We start from the raw sequence: 24,624 nt of genomic DNA, 5'->3' as shown, positions 1-24,624 counted from the left end.
ATTTCTGAATGTCTTTTGGGGAAAAACACAACTGGCTGGAGTCATAATGCAATATATATTGCTTAAAAGCCTGTTCAATGTACATCTAATACATCACATTTGCTTTTTCAAAGAATGTGGCACGATGCAAGCATGATGATTTCCTATTAAACCTGTGCTGTGCAGTGATTTATGTAATAAAAACTAAAAAAAGAAAGCATGGGCCAACTGGTATCCCTAGTATGTTATCCTAGCTGAGCAGGATTTAAAGTCACAAAGAATTCTATCAAGATAGTTGCTAACTTACCGTTTGGTTCTATTATCATGTGTTTCCAAAAACTGCCTTTGAACCTCATGCTTGGAAGAATGATCTGCAGCCAGGGCTATATCAGCTGTGATGAGCCCTAAACTAAGAGATCCTGTTTCCAGCCAGTATGCTCTGCGCAAAACTGTAGGCTGAAGCCCCAGTCTGCTGCTGTCCATCTGCTCAATGTATTGTCTCAGTTGCAGATCCTGGATGGCTGCGCTAATGCCCTCACCCACAGCCTGGTTATGGAGGTTGCAATTTGCAAGTCGGATAGCACCCATCTGGAAGGAAACAAAAAGTACTTTGGTAATCAAATTACGATGGCTAAAAGTTCAGGAATTAACACGCTGTGCCAATGCTGGAGTCTAAAAAGTACATTGCAACATTGCAACAATGGCACAAATTAGTGAAATACTGTATCTAGAACATCACCAACTGAACCAAAAGGATGTGAACTTATTCCCATAATGTCTGAAAGTACAGGAACCATCAATGGAAGTTAAAGGTTTACTCCAACCACCATGATAACTCAGTGATTTGACAGACATGAGAAACTTCCCCTTGCAGGCAGAGGTTAGACTGTAGGGGCATGATATATTAAAACCACTCCATTAAGATGTTTTGGTGCTTGTAGTGTCCCTTTAAATTTTATACAAAACTACAATTTTAATGTCAAAGTATAATTTCAGTTTGCTAGACTATGGGCCACTTCAGCAACTAGAAAAAAAACAGACTGAAACGCAATATCCAAACAACTAAAAAGGCAACGCGTGTTTAGGGCTTGCATTACTTGTCTTGTCAAATGCTATATACTCATGCATTACTTGTTTTATACAAACCAATAAAGTTATATTTCAGTAATTACACATGTAGTGCCTACCAAGCAGTATATGTGATATAAAGCTATCAGGCAATGTATGTGATATAATCAAAACTGAAACCATGAGCATATAAATTCAGAGTTGTGTGCTCAACAATGATCATAATGATAGTGGAGAAGCTTTAGGTCAAAGAAGGCAACATTAGACTTGGCCTTTAAAATAGCACATTGAAATGAGGAAAGAAGGCATTAAAAGGAAGATTCTCAAGGCAGGTTTATCAATCAGAAAGACAGAGGGTGTCTACAAAATAGCTGTATTCATAATTGTGTTTACAAAAACCCCTGGAAACATATCAGAGGTGACTGTCAGTGAAGATATAAAACACGATATAGCTGGTTAGAGCTCTATAAAAATACCGTTCTGAAAGAAGTCAGTTCAGGACACATGGGCTGGCGGGGCAATGTTAATTCTTTAAAGGTCATGATAAAACTAAATTTCTATTATCTTAACCTATTGGAGTATTTCCCTTCCTCTGCTAAGTATATGTATCAGCTGATTAAGTTGGTAATGTATAGCCTGCCATATGCTAAAGCAAATCATGTTGATTTTGAGAGGGTGCTATTTTAATCAAATACAGTCACCACTTGTTTTGCTAGGTCTCAGAACTGTAGCACAGAAATTGTAAACATATATTAGAGAATGAACAATTCTAAATGTATATCAGAGAATGAACATAGGTCATGGGTGCTGCACTTGGAGACCTTTTCTGGTGAGGCAGAAAAGATGTATGTCATTCTGCCTTCAATCAAACAGAAGTAAATATCTCAGACAATGTCCTGAATAAATAAATAGATTGAAATCCTGGGGAGAGTGAGTAGGCACATTAATGAAATAAGAATAATAATCACTTATTTCTGAAGTAGATGTTATTTACTCTTAATTTATGTCTACAAAACTGCATTCATTCCTCATGGGGATTTTCAAGTTACTGTTGTGTGCAGGTAAGGATGATTTTACTTAACCCCTTAAGGACCGGACTATTTTTGCAATGTTGTACATTTGCGACCAGGCCTCTTTTTACACTTTTGTGGTGTTTGTGTTTAGCTGTAATTTTCCGCTCTCTCATTTACTGTTCCCATACAAATTATATATTGTTTTTTTCAGGACAAAAAGGGCTTTCTTTACATACCATTCTTTATATAATCTCATGTCATTTAATTTAAAAAAAATAAAAAAATATGATGAAACATTTTAAAAAACACATATTTGTTTTACTTTTACTTGGACAATCTTTTACTCATCTACAAAAGCGAATGAAAAAAAACTGCTAAATAGATTCAAAATGTTGTCCTGAGTTTAAAAATACCCAGTGTTTACATGCTTTTTTTTTGCAAGTTATAGGGCAATAAGTACAAGTAGGATATTGCGGTTTCAAAACATACATTTTTATAATTTATCAATAGTGACATTGTAACACTATTATCTGTCATAAATCTCTGAATCACATCTCACATGTACATATATATATTTTTTAAAGTAGACAACCCAGGGTATTCAATATGGGATATGTCCAGTCTTTTTTAGTAGCCACTTAGTCACAAACACTGGCCAAAGTTAGCGTTCATATTTGTGTGTGAAAAAAGTAAAAAACTAAATTGAACGCTAATTTTGGCCAGTGTTTGTGACTAAGTGGCTACTATAAAAGACTGGACATACCCCATTTGCAATACCTTGGGTTGTCTTCTTTTGCAAATGGTATGCCAGCATGGGGGTAATTCTCATTCCTAGGCTACCATACGCTCTCAAAGGCAACGTAACCAACCTGGCCATTTTCAATGTAAAAATATTTGACCCATATATTTGACCCTGTAACTTTCAAAAACGCTATAAAACCTGTACATGGGGGTACTATTATATCTGGGAGACTTTGCTGAACACAAATATGAGTGTTTCAAAACAGTATAGCGTATCACAACAATTATATCATCAGTAAAAGTGCTGTTTGTGTGTGAAAAATGCCCAAAAAAAGTCACTTTCAATATGGTCACTGTGATATGTTTTACTGTTTTGAATCACTAATATTTGTGTTCAGCGAAGTCTCCCGAGTAAAACAGTACCCCCCATGTACAGGTTTTAGGGTGTCATAGAAAGTTACAGAGTAAAATACAGTGCTAGCAAATTAAATTCTCTGGACTTTCGGCCTGGATTGTCAGGCAAGTCCCTCAAATTGCAATCAATAAAATTATTACATAAATATGCACATAGAATTTAAATATATATGCATATTTATATATTTGAAGTCTATGTGTATATTTATATAATTATTTATGTAATTTTGTATATGGGCATATGTATATTTCATATTATTTGTATTTATTTATATATACATAGATATATATACAATTTCATTCTAAGTGTATTTTGATATAAATATATATATATATATATATATATATATATATATATTAATATCAAAATACAGTTAGAATAACATTTCATATAGATATATAATATATATATATACACAATATATATAATTATGTGTGTAATTTAATTATAAGTGTATTTTTATATTAATATAAAAATACACTTGGTATGACATTATATATCATATATATATATATATATATATATATATATATATATATATATCTATATCTATATCTATATCTATATATATATATATATATATATATATATAATTCTATTTTTTTTATTAACATTAACCTTTATTTTTTTTTACACTAGCAGGGAGACTGCCTGTCAGCACACTATTGTGACTATTGTGATCATGTGACCGCTCTGTTGAGCGATCACATGGCCCCAGGGGTCCTAATTCGCCATGGGGAGACTTCCTGGGCTGCAGGCAATCTCCCCACACCGGGAGCGCCGCCAGGGCAACAATGGCGATCGGGTAAGTACATATTACCGTTGTGATGGTTAGGTCCTCGGTCGTTATGGGGTTAAACTGTTTTTATTGGCAGAATGTTTATCAAGTTGCCCATATTGTGACTATGTCCTCATCTATAGGAAGAAGGCAGAAGATCATTTAGAGCTGCCATTTTGGAGAAGGCAAGATTAAAGGATTTGTGAGGTCAGTCTGCAAAATTTTAGTTGGGATATGGGAAACATACAGGTTTGGTGAATTAAGAAACAGTTACGTTTTAAATACATTATGGCTATGGTTTGGGTGTGAGGGATAAAGGTTAGAGAATTTAAGATAAACTTTAAATATAACTTATTTCATAACCACTATAAATCACAGCCACTCTATTTAAAATAGCAGCATCAAAATGCACTTGTCAAAATGTCCTTAAAGGGACTCTCCAGTGCCTGGAAAACATATCCGTTTGCCTGGCACTGCTGGACCCTGCAGTGCCCCTCTCCCTCCCAGCCCATATCTCATGTTGCTGAAGGGGTTAAAACCCATTCAGTGACTTACCTGAATCCAGCACCGATGTCCCTCGGCGCTGGGTCAGGCCCCGCCCACGCCAGCCAGCGGGGGAGACCTGCCGTGCACGCACATTAGACCTACCCATTATTCAATGCTTTCCTATGGGGATTCCGGCAACGCTGGAGGTCCTCATGCATAGCGTGAGGACGTCAAGCGTCATTTAAAACACTTTGTGTTCTAAGAACACGGAAGTCCCTCTAGTGGCTGTCTGATAGACTGATAGACAGCCACTAGAGGAGGACTTAACCCTGCAAGGTAATATTTGCAGTTTATAAAAACTGCAATAATTACAGATGCAGGGTTAAGGATGGTGGATGGTGGAAGTTGGCACCCAGACCACTCCAATGGGCAGAAGTGGTCTGGGTACCTGGAGTGTCCTTTTAAGGTTACTCACTCGTCAAACTTCTACAAAAATAACTATTTGCCAAATAATGAATCATAAATTCAGTTATGCTTATAACTATAAAAATATGAACACTACAATATTATTTTGTTAATAGGATAAGCCTGTATTTGGACCATTGTTTTAGTTTGATAAGTAGCCAACACTTTAAGGGACACTGTATAGGCACTTTTACAACTTTTTAATGCATGGAGTCCTGCCCCCCCCCTGCTCACTAACCCCCCAAAACTCTGGAGGCATGCCTCCAAGATGACATCACTCAAGGCTTGGTGCTTGATTTTATATACAACTGTGGCAATGGGTCAAATTGAAACACCTGAATTCAATAATTAATAGGTGTGTCTTCATACTTTTGTCCATATAGTGTATGCTAGATGGTCCAATTCATCCACAGAAACACAGATAGGTTGAAGTGCTGTGCAGCAATGTAGGTAGGTGCCAAGGTTAAATGGAAACTGGGAAAATATGGACACTTACAGACAGAATATATATTCATGGATAAAATAGCAAATAACTCTGCTATTAAAGCAACCAGGAATAGGAGATAGGTGGTGTAATAGAATACTGACAGTTTAGAAAGAAAAATAGGGGAATATCCACCAAATGTCTGCATGTTCAAAGTGCCATAGTGAATTAACAAATCATAAAAATCACTGAATAGTAAGAAAAAAAAAAAAAGGATTGGTAGTAGTTAGCCACAATATTAAAATGTCCAAAGACCTCCACTCTGATGTAGTTTGTGAGAGAGTCAATTAATTACTGTCTCTTTGTTGGAACAATGTATTAGCTTGATAGCGAAGTTACCCCTACTATGGTGAAAAGTCTAGGGACTTCCTAAATAAGCTGAATTGTTATAGTATTAGGATGTAGTCCAATATGTACCATAAGCACTAATACAGCTTGACAGGTCTTTATGTTTTGAGATGTTCGTATTTTCCAGATAATGATATGAGTGTAAATCCGACAGCCACTAAAGGCATGCACTAGTAAAGAATCTTGCCCCCTATTAAAAATGAGTATTTCATAAAGATACAACCTCTATGAAATTCTCATTATGATTGTGTTGGAATTTCACTGAAATTCCAACCCAGTGAAAAGATATCCAGAGACACAGTATGGACTGCTTTGTCTCTATATTTCTCCTCCGCCTGACATTTCCTGACATAAAGTGGAGCCTGTGTCAAGACCTGCAGCCATCATCAGTGAATACTGCAGAGAATTGGCTGTGTCTATGGAGGATCCCTCAGTCTAGCGGTACATGACTATTATATTTAACATAACAGAAAGACGTTAGAATGTAACATACTAAAACAAGCAATTATAATCCTACATCGAACACAACGTCTGCAGAGATTTCAAGCAAGGCATTCTCAAAAAAAAAATAATGATTAGATTTCTACCTTAATATTTGTAGCACATCCGTGTTCCACAATGTAGAGATCTGCTCCATCAACTGCCAAACGCGTCATCCTGTATTTTAGGTCATCTGCAGGGAGGCATGGTCCAGGATGACAACTCAGCTTTGGAAGGACAAATATTGAAACAAATGTCAACAAACTGGAATATCACAAACACAGATCAGTATATGTATTTATTTAAAGGATACAATATTATATATCCATAAATGTATTTGTTGTGGAAATGGAATATCATCCTGATTTCTTAAACTTGTAAAATGTCTATTTACTTTATATAGCTCTCAATCAGCATTAATCGTTTTATATGATTTACTTAAAATGGCCGCTAGGGCCAGGGAGTTTCCCTTAGTCATCGAATAACACCCTTACTAACAAGATGGCGCTGGAATCTGGGGGAGACCCGCATGATGCCAGTGACATCACACCCGGTAGGACGAGCAATAAATCAACCACTTAACCCCTAACCAATTATTGATGTATAAATCTATGTTATCTCTGACAATGCTATGATGTATTTTTTGCTTTATAAGGGGCATGCGTGCCCCATCTAATAAACATTCCTCAAGTTCTTCATTAACCTGAAACTTGTGTCTGGTGTGAATTACTTCAGGGAGCGTGCACGCATTGTTTCTTAATTTGGCCAGGGGCAGATACGCAAAATAATCAATTTATTGATTGATTGATTTCCACTTCAGTATTCCTTTAAAAAAGCTTTTTATCTCTCAAGGGAATTTTTACTAGTGTTTATTTTGCATGTATAGTGGAACCTCGGAACTCGAACATTCCCGTTATCGAACAATTCGGAAGTTGAACTAAAATTTGGCGTAAAAAATGTCTCGGTACTAGAACGCTCCTTGGTACCCAAACACATCACGTGGCTTTCACAGAGGGACACAAGTGTGGGGAGGCATGGCAAACAGGTGTAAGATTAGGAAATGTGGGCAGATGGACTATGTAAACGGATAGAGGGGAATATAGGGAGAGGAAAACCAGAGGGACACAAGTAAAGGGTGAAGGGATATGGACAGAATTATAATACAAGGAGAAAGAGGAAAATATGAGGAGAAGGATACCAGAGGACAAAAGGACACTAGTAAGGAAAGAGGGACTATGGACATAAGGATACAAGCAGAGGAAAGAGGTGTATTTGATATTTTAAACCGAATACAGCCATTTTATATGCTTTTGTATTTAATGCCAGAAACACAGTTACCTATCCCCATCCATGTAATTTTGGGGGTCTGGAACAAATTAAACAAATTTACATTAATTCCTATGGAAAATGTTGATTCGGTTCTCGAACAAATCGGAACTCGAACAGCCTTCTGGAAGGGATTAAGTTTGAGTTACGAGGTTCAACTGTAAAGATATACTTTATTTACAAGTTGCTTCTTTTCACACATAAAACAAGTTACATTAATGTGTGACATTTGATTTAATTTATTTGCTCACATGAATATTTGTAGCAGGTTGTATTAGCCACGGAATACAATTAATTTCATTAAGGAAGATGCACATAGTACAAAACTGAGAAAATTTTAATTATGATAACAGATAATTATTTTTAAAAATTATTATAAATGTGTCTGCGGCCCATTAGTTTTATTACAAAAATATCTGCTTATATGAGTATGCTATCATACGGAAGGGTCTATTCACTAAAAAGTTAATTGAGGTAAATTGGTGAAGAAATTGCAATATCTATGCCAAGGTAGCTGCTTGGAAAAAAGAGTTGAATTGGAAAATCTTTTCAGTTTTGCAATTTTGGCCTAGATTTTGCAATTCCCTTGCTAATTCAATACAATTCTTTTAACGGGTTATTTCCTAAAGTGTCAGGAAATCAAACTAAATTTAATATGTAGGGCAAAATACATAACTGTAAATATTCTCCAAGTCAGCTTTGCTTCCACTATGGCTACTTTGGTCTTAAGTTTGAAATTGATTTTAAATTGTTATCACCAATGACACACATGCCTCCTCTTATGTGGGCATCCGAGTTCAGTGACCCTTCATACAAACAGCTTCACAGACGCAAAGATTCACCCACATAGACTCAGAGATTCACAAACACACAGTTTCAGACATGAACACTTACAGATTCATGCAGACATCCACACTCACAAAAATAAATTGCATAAATAAGTGCATGCTATTTTTAGCCACACTCCTCTTCATTTTCCGTATAACCACGTGAGCGTGGCTTTCCTTTGGCCCATAGGAGATAGCTTGATGCCCATGACTTTCATAGAGCACTGGGAGGACATTATATGATGTAATATCACTTACTTCCTGCACTACCAAGCAGTATTTTTGGGGTGAGAGGCAGAACGGTTGGCCTATTTTGGACATGGGCTACTGACCTGGAGCTCCATGAGCCTGTCCCTATGTATCAGACTCTGCCAGATAGGAAAGCAATGATTAAAAGTTAATATATACTGTAAATCAGCCTTGCTGATAATAAAGGGTCATTGACTGCTAATAATGAAAAGTGGTCAAAATGAATTGAAATTATCCCTACTTACAATATATAATTTTTCTTCAAGATCAATTTCAAATGATTTATCTACAGAAGTCACCAATAAAGTCTATGGGAATGTTTGTAGATAATTCATTTGAAAAGTGTATCGGACATAGTTGTATCATTTACAAAGCAAATCCAACAATATTAAACAGAGGCCTATGTTAGAAAAAGTTGGGTAGTCTAAATTATAACGTTACCGTGAGCGGTTTTCCGCAAGTAATGATCAGATAAAATTACCGGTATATAAAAAAAATGAATAGTTTATGAAATAAAAATAGCATTAAAAAAAAAAAATTAAATAAATAAAAATGTATGTTCATACCTTTGAATCACAAATTCGCCGGTCGATACCGTGCTGGCATATTACCACAGATTTTGGCCTCTCCAGCTGGAACTCATTGCACATGACGTGGAATACAAAGGTCTGCCCCCAGTCCAGCAAGCACGCCAGCTGCAAGATGGCATGTTACCAACACAGTAAGGGCTTAAACAGTGTGATCACAAGTCAACGGATTACACAACTAAAAGCGTTTGGCACAGCTTGACAATTATAAGGAGATTTAGTCATGCTGCTTTACAATCAGCGTCTTTTGCTCAGTCACATTTTTATATTTATAACTAGGCATCTATTCTCAGTTTAGGTTGTTTCTAATCTGGGTAAAATTAAGTTTTATAGGAAAAGTGGGCATGCTAAATTTTACTATTTATTAACTATAGTTATTATTTCTATTATTCATTTAAACAAAACTACAAATTGGCTTTGCATCGCAACTGTCAAATGCCTGGTGCTTGTTAATGGCCCTTTTAATTTCCTGTTTTTTCAAAAACTTTTTATTCTTAAATCCGGTTGTCTTGATCAAAGTTCCAAGAGGAACTGAAACGTTGACTTCTTGATAATTATGGTGATTTGAGAATAAATAGCATTTGAAGAACATGGAAGTTCCAGAGTGCTGGCAAACAGTATTATATATGCAGTGCACCAGTGTATATATAGTATAGCATTTAAACGGTTATAGCTCTAATGACTAATTAAGTGCATTTGATTGGTGCAGTGATTTGCCGTACACACGCACTAGCTTCCCAATGCTTCCCTACGTAGAAGCATTGGATTGGCTGAGACCATCAAAACTGATTATTTCAGCAAGGGAGGTGGAGTGCCACCATGTAGACCAGCGCTGCATGGCGCAAGGTAAACAAATCTTCCCTTTTAAACTCCTGCAAGGGGTGTGGACACCTACAAAGGTAGAGGATCACTATAGCATTAGGAATACATGTATTCCTAACAATATAGTGTTCCTTTAAAACATGTCTGTACACTTTACACATTGAATCACACGCAAACAACTGTTTAGCAATTTGCATTTAAAAGCAAGTGTAGTAATAATAAGTAATAACATGGCCATATGGTTTATGTAAGTGGCTATTGTATATGTATATCTATACATCTAGGGGCATACATAATATGTATGTATACATATATTTATCTCACACATGCATGATAAAGATATCTGTATATAAAAGAGACAAAAACTAAAAAATAATTAAATGCTTCTTGATCCAAGGATAAATCTGACTGCCATTCTGGGGTCAAGAGGGAATTTTTTTCCTAGTTTGTTGCAAAATTGGAAGTTTTTTTGCCTATTTTTGGATCAACAGCAAAAAACAAATGTGAGAAAGGCTGAACTTGATGGACACATGTCTCTTTTCAGCCTATGTAACTATATCATGTGAAGCACCTATGATGACAATACTTCAACAGTAATGTGCAATAACGTGAGAGTCACCTCTGTAAAGGACATATATAAAATACCAATTAAGCAATAGTCTTCCATTTTGTTTTAGAAAGGATAACTGAAGTTTTCTAATATTTGTTTGACAAACTGTAAATCTACAATATAGTACAATCACACTACCTGTGGAGTAGTGACCATTGCTGTGAGAGAACCAGCCTGCACGTCTATCAGCCATGCATACTCCAGGATATCTGTGCCCAGAGGTAGTCCTTCTGCAGAAAACATTGCATGTGCTCGGAGCTGACAACCAGACAGGCTGATGTGGCCTTCTCGAAGCATTCCATCCATTGTTGGCCGCTGTGAATATTCCATGTACTAGTCAGTAAGGTGCAATTAACATACATTTTAATTAACATTAAATGAACATTATTGGCATCATAACTACTTCATCTCCTGAGCAAGGGCATCTGGCTACCCATTGACTAGTCCCTCTTTGCTGCTTGGAGAGATGCTTCCAATAAGCCTAAAGTAGTGATGGGCAGCAGTGATAGGATGAGAGTGTCAATCTCTGGTATTGATTGGTATGGCTAAGGAGGAGTGACACTTCATGGAACCCAGACTGATTGTTTAGTGGGGTTTTTTTTCACTTCACTTAGGATTATTATTCCACAGCAAGGGTACACACCTTTACATAAACACTTTGTTTCTTTACCAGGTATACTGTGATTAGGTGTGAACATGCCACAAGATACGCATGAGGAGGTGAGGTGTTGCTTGTCACCCTGAGGTTCAATTCCTATCATCATTTTTTGTATATTTCTGGATTCATAATATAGTGAATTTTATAGGGATTTGGACCCTGCTAGTGTATTAACTATGATGTGAACAGAGGAACCCAGGTACCCTCATTCAGTGTTAAAGGAACATTCCATTAAGAATATTGTTTTTTGGGTTGTTGTTTTTTTTTTTAAAGCGTCTAACCACGAGTGCAGCTTGCCAATGATTCTCAATGAAAAGTAGTACAAACACACTAACCCATTGTTCCTGCCACTTCGTTAACTTTGTGGAACTTATGGAAGCGGAAGAAAACCTCCCCAGATGTTCGAATGACCGATGGTGAGGAGTTTTTTATGGAAAGAAGCACTTCATGCGACATACAGAACGTTTCAAACTTAGCTATGATGACATTTATCTGCTGTAATTCACAGCTTGGGAATAAGCCACTTGATACTAAGTAAAATGATAGATAAGAAACAGTCTTAAGTTACCTGGTAGTTGTCATTTACAAATATGTGTAAAGGGGAAAGCACAAGCTGAAGAAATGTCTCTCTGTATGTTTTTTTCATCTCAAAGCAAAGTCTCTCCAGAAAAACAGTTGGGCACTCAGGTCCATCATTGCCACCGTGCTGTAAGGAATAGGATAGACAAACACATGTATTTACTCTGTCATATGCTTCACAAGAGCTTGTATTGTATACCATTTCATGTTATTCTGCAGTTGTGAAAACACTTAAAATAATACCCCAAGCACTGTAACCACTACATCCTGCTGTATTGGTTATGGTATCAGAAATGCCTTGGCTCCCATCTCCAAAGTAAATAGTCAACCCATTTAAGAACAGTTTAATAACCACTGGGCACCTGCCCCTTCTCTGCCATGCAGGGGCAGCTCACTGACTAAGAAAATAAGCTAGATTGACTTTTTACCTAGAGATGGCCCCCCCTTGCACCATACATAACCACTACAGTCGCCTTGGTGGTGATGGTACTTAGAGTATTCCTTTTAAGTTATATTCACAGATGTCAATGCAATTTTCTTTGTGCATTAGCCAAAAGAATACAGGTTTTTACATGAATGCATAGTAAATGTCTTGTTTTTTTCCCCTTCTCAAAATAGAGGTCAGAGGTGTGATTTCTTTGTTATTAATTCAACAAAAGTACAAAGGATAGGTTGCCCATATAATTTGTGCAGTGGTTTAAAAGAATACTTGAGAGAGTGAAAGGAGGCATGACTAACAACCTAATCGCAGCTAAATCCAAAGGCACCTACTCCATACTAATTCTTCTTGACCTCGCTGCTGCATTGACACAGTTGATCATGCTCTCCTGCTTCAAACTCCACAATCACTCGGTCTCTGTGACTGTCCTCTTGTGGTTTTCCTCTTACCTCTCCCAACGCTCATTTAGTGTCTCCTTTTCTAATGTCACCTCCTCCCCTCATCCTGTCTCAGTTGGAGTCCCCCAAGGCTCTGTACTTGGTCCCCTTCTATTTTCTCTTTATACTGCCTCTCTTGGCAAACGTATTACCTCTTCTGGGTTCGAAACGTTGCTGTTGTGGTTCATAATAAAGTACCTGTCTTGAACCAAGGAGTGCCTGGACCTCTATAACTTTATTTCTTCCATCTCTTACTGAATGTCCTCCCACTTTCTGAAACTCAATCTCTCTAAAACGGAGCTCCTTGTCTTTCCTCCTCCTAATACTGATCCTCCTCTTTCAATCTCCCTTCAAGTTTGTGGTACCCACATCATTCCATCCTTGCAAGCTCGTTGTCTTGACATACTTGATTCTGGCCTCAGCTTTGATCCTCACATCCAGCATGTTGCCAAATCCTGTAGATTCCATCTTAAAAACATAGCCCGCATCCACCCCTTTCTTACGCAAGATGCTACCAAGGATGGATTATTGTAATCCTCTCCTGATTGGTCTTCCCAAAAGCCGTACTGCACCGCTACAGTCTATAATGAACGCTGCTGCCAGACTGATTTTCCACTCTAGTCGGTTCTCTCACAACTCACCCCTCTGTCATGCCTTACAATGACTTCCTGTATGCTATAGGAGTCAATTCAGGGTACTAATTCACACCTATAAAGCACTGAACAACTCTAGCCCCTCTTATATCTCTTCACAGATCCATAGGTATGTCCCTTCTCGGTCTCTCCGCTCTGCCTGTGACCACCTCCTGTCCGCACCCGTACTGCCAACTCACGCTTGCAGGATTTCTCGCGGGCGGCTCCTTCCTATGAAATAGCCTGCCTACCCCTATCAGACTCTCCCCTAGTCTTCAATCGTTTAAGAAGTGCCTTAAAACCCATCTCTTTAGGAAAGCTTATGGCCTCCCAGACTAACCTCTACCTCACATACCTGTCCTGTGCTCTCTCCTAAAAGGCAGCCTACCTTATTTGATTGCAAATTCCTGTCCTATTGTGTTTTACACCCCACCTCTTATTGAATGTAAGCTCGTTTGAGCAGGGTCCTCTCCAACCTATCGTTCCTGTAAGTTTTTTGTAATTGTCCTATTTATAGTTAAATCCCCCCTCTCATAGTATTGTAAAGCGCTATGGAATCTGTTGGCGCTATATAAATGGAAATAATAATAATGACATAATGAGTTACTTTTAGCACCACATCCACTTTAATGATTTGATTAGGTCACCTCAGGCAGTTTTACTCAGACATCATTAGCCAGCCCACGAACAAAAGTTCCAGGAGGCTAATATTAATTCTGTGCAAATTGTACATCTAACGTCAGCATGCTGGCGACAGGCATCCAATGGCAGCTCAATTGCCTCAAAGCTGGAACAAAAGTAAGTTTTACCTGCAGACCATAACAGCAAGGGTTATTTTAACCAAAAATAGCGTTTTACATGGTGCTAATAATAAGTTCTGGAGACATCATAAGCAGTGACAGAGCAAGTCTAGGGGCTTGGGAATTATCTCCATTGCATTACATTCCTATAACACGTTTAACCGTAAATACCGTATATACTCGAGTATAAGCCGAGTTTTTCAGCCCATTTTTTGGGCTGAAAAACCCCAACTCGGCTTATACTCGAGTCAGAGTCTGTATTATGGCAATTTGCATTGCCATAATACAGACTGGGGGGAGAGGGGGGCTGGCAGAGCTGTACTTACCTTTCCTGCAGCTCCTGTCAGCTCTCTCCTCCTCCGCGCCGTCCGTTCAGCACCTCGGTCAGCTCCCAGTGTAAGTCTCGCGAGAGCCGTGGCTCTCGCGAGACTTACACTGGGAGCTGACAGAGGGAGCTGCACAGACCGCGCGGAGGAGAGAGCTGACAGGAGCTGCAGGAAAGGTAAGTACAGCTCTGCCAGCCCCCCTCTCCCCTCACTGAACTGCCACTGGACCACCAGGGAAGGAGCCCCCCTCCCTGCTATGTATCAAGCAGGGAGGGGGGACGAAAAAAAAAATATAATAAAAAAATAAGAAATAATAATAAAAAATTTATAACAAAAAAAAGAGGTATAAGGACAACTATGGGAGGGAGGGGGGGTATAAGGACCACTATGGGAGGGAGGGGGGGGATAAGGACCACTATGGGAGGGGGGGGATAAGGACCACTATGGGAGGGAGGGGGGGGATAAGGACCACTATGGGAGGGGGGGGGATAAGGACCACTATGGGAGGGGGGGGGGGGATAAGGACCACTATGGGAGGGAGGGGGGGGATAAGGACCACTATGGGAGGGAGGGGGTGGGATAAGGACCACTATGGGAGGGAGGGGGGGTATAAAGACCACTATGGGAGGGAGGGGGGGGTATATGGACCACTATAGGAGGGATGGGGGGGATATGGACCACTATGGGAGGGATGGGGGGGGATAAGGACCACTATGAGAGGGAGGGGGTGGGATAAGGACCACTAGGGGAGGGGAGGGTAAGGACCACTAGGGGAGGGGTGAGTCAGGACCACTGGGGGGGGGGTGAAGGAACACGGGGGTGGGGAGGTAAGGACCACTGAGGGAGGAGGAGGGGAAGTCAGGACATATGGGGGGGAGGGGGCGGCAAAATGTTTTTTGCCTACGGCGGCAAATATCCTTGCACCGGCCCTGCACACACTGCATTCATACACACACACACTGCATTCATGCACACACACTGCATTCATGCACACACACTGCACTCATACACACACTGCACTCATACACACACGCTGCACTCATACACACACGCTGCACTCATACACACACGCTGCACTCATACACACACACGCACACACTGCATTCATTATACACACACTGTAAATAAATATTCAATTAATATATTTTTTTTAGGATCTAATTTTATTTAGAAATTTACCAGTAGCTGCTGCATTTCCCACCCTAGTCTTATACTCGAGTCAATAAGTTTTCCCAGTTTTTTGGGATAAAATTAGGGGCCTCGGCTTATATTCGGGTCGGCTTATACTCGAGTATATACGGTAGTTGCTCTAAACATCATTAGAACTTTGCATTAAACTATTAAATACAAATCTGACATGTCACAATACCAAAAGCTAGAGAATACATTAAATGCTCCTAAAATGTGTTTCAGTGTCATATATTATTATTTTATTATTTATATGGCGCCGGCAAATTCCGTAGCGCTTTTACTCCATGCAGATTGCTTAGAAGGATGAAAATAATTGGTTTCAAAAAACATAATCCAGCCAATATAACAACAAGCAGATCATGTAACCCCTTTTGTTTAAATAAAAATTGATTTATTGAAAAACAACTCTGCTTATGACACCTATGGTAAATGTACATAATTATCGGTTTACAATTTTGCTATGTTAATTTTTGGATTGAACGTTTGTTTGCTTGGTAAAAACTATTTTTAACCTGCATTAATGACTAAATATACTTACCACTGGAAGCTTTGCATGGATCTTGAACAAATTAACCAATACAGTGATGTCCCATGGTCGCAGAGCAAGTATATGGACAGATTTAGATGTTGGATCATGGTCTTTCTTGTCATTTTCCATTCCCACTGCAGTCCATCCAGAGCTGGAAGAAGTGGACAATGAGAGCACTGGACTGGAGATAACTTCTTCAAAATCTGTGTACATATCGTCCTCTCCAAAGTAGTTTTCCTGTTGAGAAAAAGTTGGAAAATAAAGTATATATTGCTGATTTTCTCCAAGTAATCTGATTTAAAAAAAAACAAAAACAATATACATTTATGTTTCTTACTGTTCTTTAAGGTTAAACTGTCAATTAATCACATAACCGGTCTGTAATGTATTTGATGTGTCAACCAGATTGAAAGCCCGGAAAAAAAAAAAACCTCTACAAAAATAACTTACAGGGGGCGGGGCCTGGCCGCAGAGCAGTGAAGACGTGTGACCCCAGAGCTCCTGCATTAAGCTACATTAAAACTATAAATCCACGGATTTAAAAGCGACTAATCGGGCCACGAAGACCAGCAATAGACCGGGGACATAAAGCGGAACAAAATGATACCCCACAAGCGCCATTACTGGCAGCACTCACAGATCTGGCGTCCGGGGCCTACTCACATGGCGAGCGCGGGAGAGACGGACGCTCTCCTGCTGCCACAACCAACTACCTCGGCGACCAGGAGCCCTCCCCCCCCCTATGGACCGGCGGGGGTCATCCCGGTCCAATCCCTACAGGGCCACGGGATCCAACAAGCCTCCGTTATAGCTACCAACCCACAGCCGGAGGCCAAGATGGCGGATGCCGACCAGGCTCTAGGGCTACAACCCGCCCAGACTCAACAACTGCGGCTGACTAACACGGACAACATAGCAGCGGCCTTCGACCGTTTCTGGACGAGATGGCAGGCCTTAACGACACAGCCCCGAACAACAATACAGGCCGCCCAAATGCCCACCAACTTACCCGCACATGGCCCGGCACTTAAACGCACAGCAAAACCACCAACCAGAGTGCGACAGCAGGGGGCAAAGAGGGCTCAGCCCAGACCTCAAAGCCGCACATCGCTTACCCGACATCATCAGCCCGAGCACCGCCGGGTTCGGAGATCACCTCCCCACAGCACGCTACTACACAAAATAAAATGGAAACACACCCGACGGACTTATACACGGCCGTCGGCAGAAGTCGCAAAGAAGGCATATCGGCGCATCACCCGCCTATGGCGCTACTCAGCCGTAACCAGCCTCCAGAAAGACTTTGCCTCCACATCAGAGTCACTGATCCGCACAACAGCTAGGGGAGCAGGAACGCTGACACGCCGCCGACGGAATCCCCCCGTCACCCGAGGCACTCACAGGAGTCTGGGAAGCAACGGTGGAGACCACCCACAGCTCTGAACTGTTACACGCACCTGGACTGTACCCAACACCCGATAGGTATTGGCTGAACTGCTATGGGCACCCGGCAGGCATAACAGCCATCACGCTGCCATGGGGTTAAATGCCTGCCTCCTGCACTGATCCCACATCTCACAGCAAGATGCAACTTTACACTTAACACCTGAAGCCCACCTGCACTCGACCACTTGTAACAATATAATGACAATATAGTCTTTCTATCGTTAGCACAGATAGACCAAACACAGTTAAACACAATAAGCGACTAATCTCTAACAGTACCCTAACTTATGTTTTGCAATGCACCAGCTGTTCAGCGACTATTGCCTGATTTTTTTTTTTATTACTTATTTTTTTTTTTTTTATTGCTAGCACAGTTAGATCAACTATGTCCCTATATTCTTGAAGCGATATACCTTACCCCAGCTTGCATGTTATTCTAGAAAATGATCTAGCCTGTTCACATAACTAGTAACACTTGACCAATTTCATGTTTGTCATTGCATATATATTGTTTTAAACTGTTGACAACACCAAATGTGCCAAGACAATCTCATAAGACCTAGCTTGAATGTCACTATATGTGTTAATAGTGTTAATAGTTTTAATAGCTCTAGTCTGTCTTATATAGTTTGTTATCTTCATAAAAAACAAAAACTGCGCTGTTTAACCTGTCACGATTTGAAATGTATATGAATCCGCTTGCAGCAGCTGTCGTGGCGCTGCACGCTTGCTGTCATTCCATGCGCAAATAAAATAAAGAATTAAAAAAAAAAAAAAACTTTTACAGACAAGTCATAGAAAATTAAAATATAACAAAATGTAGTCGATATTACAGAGTATACTCAAAGTTAGCCATGCCCAAAGTAAAAAAAATTTGCATCAAGCAAACATCTTTTGTGCAACTTATCCAAATCGGACAGAGGTTATCTTTGCCTATAAATTCATTTTGTGCTTTTTTTTTTTTATTATTTTTACAGAGATTCAATTTTCATTTACATGCCAAGATCAGCTTTGCTTTTCATTGAGAATTATACTGATGTGGACTTTGAGTCTCATGGATTATGATAAATGATAAGGGAAATAATAAAATAATAGCTTCAATATATTCTAGAGGCGAGACAGTAGTGTAGCAATTTTAAATATTTTTAAAAACTAGCCGTCAGTAAAATGCACTCTTTAGCATGTTTAGCTCAAAACATACATCTAATAACAATGATTGCGTATATATAAGCAGCAGAAGACTGCAATGATTGCAACATATATATAAGCAGCAGAAGATGTCAGCAATTAAAGCAGCCTTGTAGAGATAAATGTGGGGTAAAATGTCTTGGTGAATTCTCATTTTATGATGCAGTTAACCCATTTATGGTTACAGTAAAACAATAATCCTATTTTTAAACACCATCCTTCCAAGTTTAACTCTGAACTTGTTCAAGTTAATAAATATATGCTTCTTCTAAAAACAAATTTGAAAGATAGCAGAAAAGGACATGTGTAAAGGATTTTAGAAATTATTCATTAGCAAAGGTTTTCATAACAAAAAAACAATACACATATTGGGATTAATGAGGGCAGTTGAGTTAATATATGTGGTGTGCTTAATCAATTGTTTTCATTGGGTGTTTTGCAAAGTCAAGCAGAGAGATGAAAGTGAAATCAATAAGCAAGACAACACAGAGGCAGGCCCATGTCTTGCAATAGCTGCTGGGTGGAAACAGACCATTATGTAACTTTAGGACATCTTGTGATTCATGGCTTGTCTCAATTTTTATCTTGCTTCAATGAATTGAGGAATTAGCTGTTATTACAGCCGTACTCCATGTATGGCACTGACACTAAAATGTTACTAAAAGTATATATTTTAAGAACAAGGCTTTTAACAAAATTATCCTTTGATATACATTGTCCTGTCCTATTACATTATCTCTTCGGTTTAGTAACCATTACAGTTGAGCTTACGATTTAGACACTGCATTACTATGAAGCATGTGATGAGCTATGTATTAAAAATGTTTTCCCATCAGAAGCAAAATAAAACATTTTTTTTTTCCACTACTAAAAGCATATATTGCCTACAAAATATGACAGAAAAGAGCATAGAGACAAGATGAAGGCACTCCGTTCACAGACAAAGTGTTGTGAATTTTGACATTTATTTATAGCCAGGAGTTGAAGAGGAGAAGACCAAGGAAGATGGCAGCGTCCAGGAGGGACAGGTTCAGGTGAATAAATCTCTTAGGGTTACCGTTGTCGGGGCATGATCCATCCATATTATGACACCAATGTGGCAGTCTATTGCCAAGGGTAGAAGGTTGCTAGCTAAAAATATGAAGTCTATCCTCAAGTGTTTCAAAAAGGAGGAAAGAGTACAAATATGCCTGGAGAGTGCACACCCAGTGGTAATGGTGCACCTGCAGGCTGCTCGTACCACAAAAGCAGCAGTCCTTATAGTAAAAATTAACTTTTAATGATCAATTTAAAATCGAAATAAATAGTGTATCAAAATAGAACTAAATAGGGACAGAAATCCCATACAGAGTTAGCCAGGAACTGAATAAACTAGGATAGAGTAGAGACAATAGCCACATAAAGTAGTGGCATACTAGTAGAGCACAGGAGGGAAAGGGTAAATGAGGAAAATCTGTACTCCAAAATGAACCCCAAACGTTCCCTTAGCTTACTTCTAAGTTCTGAGTCTTTGCTATATCGAGCTAATAAACTAGTCACTGTAATGCTGCAGAAATTCTAATCCTATAGTATACTTCCTGCTCTAAGAGATTGCTGTCCTGATTAAAAACAAAATACGGTCTTTCGAGGAGGGTGAGTAAGTGTATGCTATTATATCAAATACGGAGCGTCCTCCCTTGCTGTCAAAGCCCCCCTCCCCTCTGGTTCTTCCCGACGCGCGTTTCGCCGACTAGCGGCTTTTCAAGGGAACCGAGTCTGAGTCGGATCCAGGTTTAAATATCCCGCCCTCTGAACCGCTGAGACGAACGGACGCACACTGCTGAAGCTCCGAGCGAAAATCGAGTAAAAACCCCTTTAAAAACGGAGTTTATCGCTTCTACGGACAACCACACAACCAGGGGAACACTCCTAACCTCATGGGACGGAAAAATAAAAAACTAGGGGCGGACAAACCTGCTCCAGGACTGACTATAGGAGACATGTGGCGGCAAGCACGCAGCACGGGAGAATCCAACATGGCGGCCCTCCACGGAGGCTGCTCGGACTTCTACTCGGATGATTACTCTGAAGGTGCAGAGGAGGATTACCTTCCAACACCAGCCCCTAAACAGCCGGCGAAACCTAATAACCCCAAAGCTGACAAAGATGCAGAACTGGTGACCACCGGGGTACTGAAGGCATTGTTAGCCGACCTACAGAAGAATATCCTCACGGACGTCACTGCACTGAGGGGAGAGCTGCAGGGCCTGACAGGCCGCATATCAACACTAGAGGCCTCCTCCCAAGACCACCAGCAGCACATGTCCTCCCTTCAAACGGCCATACAAGACTTACAACGCCAGAACCTACTACACGAAAGGCGTTTTGCGGCCCAAGAGGATAACAGAAGGAGATGTAATCTAAAGGTCAGAGGGGTCCCAGATGGACTACCAGAGACGGAATTGCCACAAATGATAAAAAAAACTGCTGACGGCTATACAACCCGCCGGCCAAGCTAAACCCATCACTCCCACGGACTTTTTCAGGGTCCCCAAACCTCCCGGGGCCCCGGCCACAGCCACTAAGGATACCATACTCACATTTAAAAACGGGAAAGACAAATCGGCGATTCTTACCGCACTACGAGGCAAGACCCCTATACAGTTTGAAGGCATGAGCCTGACATTCTACGCCGACCTGTCCGGGGCAACATTGGCATGGCGCAGGTCACTCCGTCCCTTCCTAACCGTGCTCCAGCGCCATGACATAAGATACCGCTGGCGACCCTCCCAAACACTCCTCATTCAACAAGGAGACAATACACACCAAATCCACGACGCTCAGGATGCAGCTAACCTCCTACAAACCCTGGGCCTTCCACAGATCCCACAGAACCAAGTGAGAACCCAAGAGCCTACCTCCCCAAATCGTAACTGGGATCCGGCACGAGTTCCCGCATTCGTACCGAGAAATAATACACCGGACGCCTACGCCTCGATCACCACTTGAATGGAGAGGCACAGGTGATCCCACTCACCTGCACAGCGCAGTGAACCACCCCTCGGAGCTCAATGCTCTCGGACACACAGTTTGTTTGTTACCCAATTGCAGAAACATGATCCTCTATCCACTGGACTATAAGCAACACCCCGTACTGGGGGCATCGGCCTCCACGGAACAACGCGACATGCCCGAAGATCTGCGAACTCCAACCCCACGGGCGTTTCTCATTTGTCCCCCGACAGCAACAACTCTGAAGCGCTCTATGAACGCAAATCGAATACTCCAGCACCCGACAACGACCACCTGCAACAACATCTCAACACCAGGTTGGCATACGGGACTTCCGAGGTAGGCGCAGGTTGACGGCGGAGTACACCCACAGAGACTTACGCTACCCACCGTTGTTCTAACCGCAATACCAGAACGCGCGAATTTGGGACATCGCCCCTGAGTTGGACTTCTATTGGGACTGCTAAGGTTAGGGTCATGTCTTCTTGTACCCTCAGTTCTTAATTTTCAAGCAATAGCCAGGCTGGTACCCCAAAGCGCTGCCATGCTTGAGCGCTGATCGACTGCAAAAGTTAAGTTTTGTTGTGTTTTTGTCTGTTCCAAGCCACTACTGCGGCATTAACATGCATAAGTGGCAATCGTCCAAGCCTACACCCAAGTAGATACGATGGTGTAGTTCACCACGTAGCGCATAGCAGGCTTTTTTCAGAACCTCCCATTAAAGTTACCCTACACGCAGTAAGTCGCGCTTTCCGTTTGAATTTCAGTTTAACCAATGATAAGCCACCTATAGGCTGATACACTACACTTAATATCAAAATTGACTGTCCTGGCGACTCACCTCAGCACTACCTTATTTTTATTTCTATTTTATTTTAGTCAATCTGAAACTAACACGACACGCTTCTATACACCTTAGACATGCAAACCACGAATTTCAGGTGTGTCAGTCCACTGGCCCACCCAGCAAGATACCTAGCCTGATTTAAGCTAGCCAAAGCCACCTGCTATTAATGGTGAACAGCACTAGGATTTCTCAGCTGATTTTGGTCTCTCTTGTTTTAAATTGTATACTTTTATACTGAATCCAGCAGGGGCAAGGCATAGCCAACATGATCAGTGCTGGGCCCGGAACCTATCTACACTCACTTTACACTCAGATAACTAGCTGAAAGTATTATTGTTTATTAATTGTTCATTTCCTTGCTCATACCTTTAACAGTAGAACCAGCCTATCTTATGTGTAAAAACTAGTGCAGACCAGCACACCGTTGCCCCGGTGGTTCTGAGGCGACAGAATACCCTAGATAATTTCTGTGAATAGATTTTATATATATATAATGCGCTTAGTTAAAAGATGGAGGAATACCACAGTTACAATTAACCACCCCACACTACCTGTCCTCCAAAAACTGCATCTAACTACGCTTATTACGCTTCATATAATAGACTATCCCACCTGCCCTAGTGTAATATTTAGGCCGTTACAAGGCTTTGAGCCATGCAGTTACGGAGAAAAGAAATTACTTTGATTTGGCTGACTGATCGCTCCATTTAGCAACCCGACACGAGAGAGCACCGCAGTACACTGCTCCATGAGGTGTCTCAAGCACAGTCCAAACCCATAAGTATGAATGTCATGTTAAAGCTTTAAACGTTTAAATTTTGGAAGCTGTCTATATTATACAACTACTGGTGAATTAACATTGCAACTATAGCAATTCGAGTTACTGCTTTAAATCCTTTCGCACTTGACTTTGTTCAGCATCTTTATTGAATATGCATTGTATTTTTCAGGAGTCACTTAAAACAAAAAATGTGCATTGTATTTCTAAGGCATGTCACACAGCAATGATGTTTACTGATATAAAGCGGGTGCCTGCTGTTGGGGCATGGCACACGTATATGTGAATGTTACCCTTCTATATGCACTCAAAAATAAAGAATTTCAAAAAAAAAAATATCCCGCCCTCTGCTCTCATTGGCCACTAGTGCTTGCCAAAGCGGAGGGAGGGAACTTCGGGTCTCGTCCGTGATTAACCCTTCATTAAATATGTAGATATTTAAAGAGAAACACATGTTTAAATAAAATCAACCTTGATCTCAGTGTGTGACAAAATTATGTCCCAGAATTATTATTTTGTGCAGGTAGGTATGCCTTCTAATCATTCTTCACTGAAAAGTTTAGTTATAGGGATTAACACTGCAGCTCATTTAAGCCTCCCCCTCTGTATAGTGAGAAGCTATACGGACTACTGCAGAAGTCCTATGGAGGAAATGTATGCTAACCACTAAGATCTTCTAGGCATGTATGAACGGAGTGAAGTTGAATTCTTTGTTTAGTCCTTTGGGGTATAGCGTTTGAAAGGAATAAATCCATTTGGATTCGGCTTTTAGAAGGGAGATATTAATGTCACCCTTCCTGTGATTTTGAATTTTTTTTTGAATTACCTGAAATTTAAGTACATTGGTTTGAGAGGCATGATTCAGTCTTACATGTCTCGCTATGGGGGTGTCTAGATGTGGATTCGCAATGGAGTTAACATGTTGAAGAATACGTCTGCGTAGTTGTTGATATGTCTTCCCAATGTACTGTAACCTACAGATACATGTCATGAGATATATTACATTGGTGGAGCTACAGTTGATGAAAGTGTCAATCTCTATGTCTCTAGAAGTTCTTTTGTCATGCACCGTCTTAGATGGCAAGATAAAATCGCAGGCCTTACA

At 40.3% G+C, this 24,624-nt stretch overlaps 1 protein-coding gene across 11 annotated transcripts in view; it reads right to left on the bottom strand.

The window, feature by feature from the left end:
* BLTP1 (bridge-like lipid transfer protein family member 1) overlaps positions 1–24,624 on the bottom strand; it is a 261,114-nt gene that overhangs the window by 118,328 nt on the left and 118,162 nt on the right. For all 11 annotated transcript variants that reach the window (XM_063458398.1, XM_063458399.1, XM_063458403.1 and 8 more), the window contains exons 20-25: positions 16,279–16,506; positions 11,905–12,042; positions 10,817–10,993; positions 9,226–9,354; positions 6,365–6,484; positions 287–567 (exon numbers count right to left, since the gene is read on the bottom strand). In XM_063458398.1, the coding sequence (XP_063314468.1) occupies positions 287–567; positions 6,365–6,484; positions 9,226–9,354; positions 10,817–10,993; positions 11,905–12,042; positions 16,279–16,506 (1,073 nt within the window). The remainder of the gene's footprint in view (positions 1–286; positions 568–6,364; positions 6,485–9,225; positions 9,355–10,816; positions 10,994–11,904; positions 12,043–16,278; positions 16,507–24,624) is intronic.

This window comes from Pelobates fuscus, chromosome 6, assembly GCF_036172605.1.
Source record: "Pelobates fuscus isolate aPelFus1 chromosome 6, aPelFus1.pri, whole genome shotgun sequence".
In the NCBI taxonomy this organism is placed as follows: Eukaryota; Metazoa; Chordata; class Amphibia; order Anura; family Pelobatidae; genus Pelobates; species Pelobates fuscus.
The sequence above is the reverse complement of the archived record's forward strand: the minus strand, read 5'-3'. Positions and strand labels throughout refer to the sequence as shown.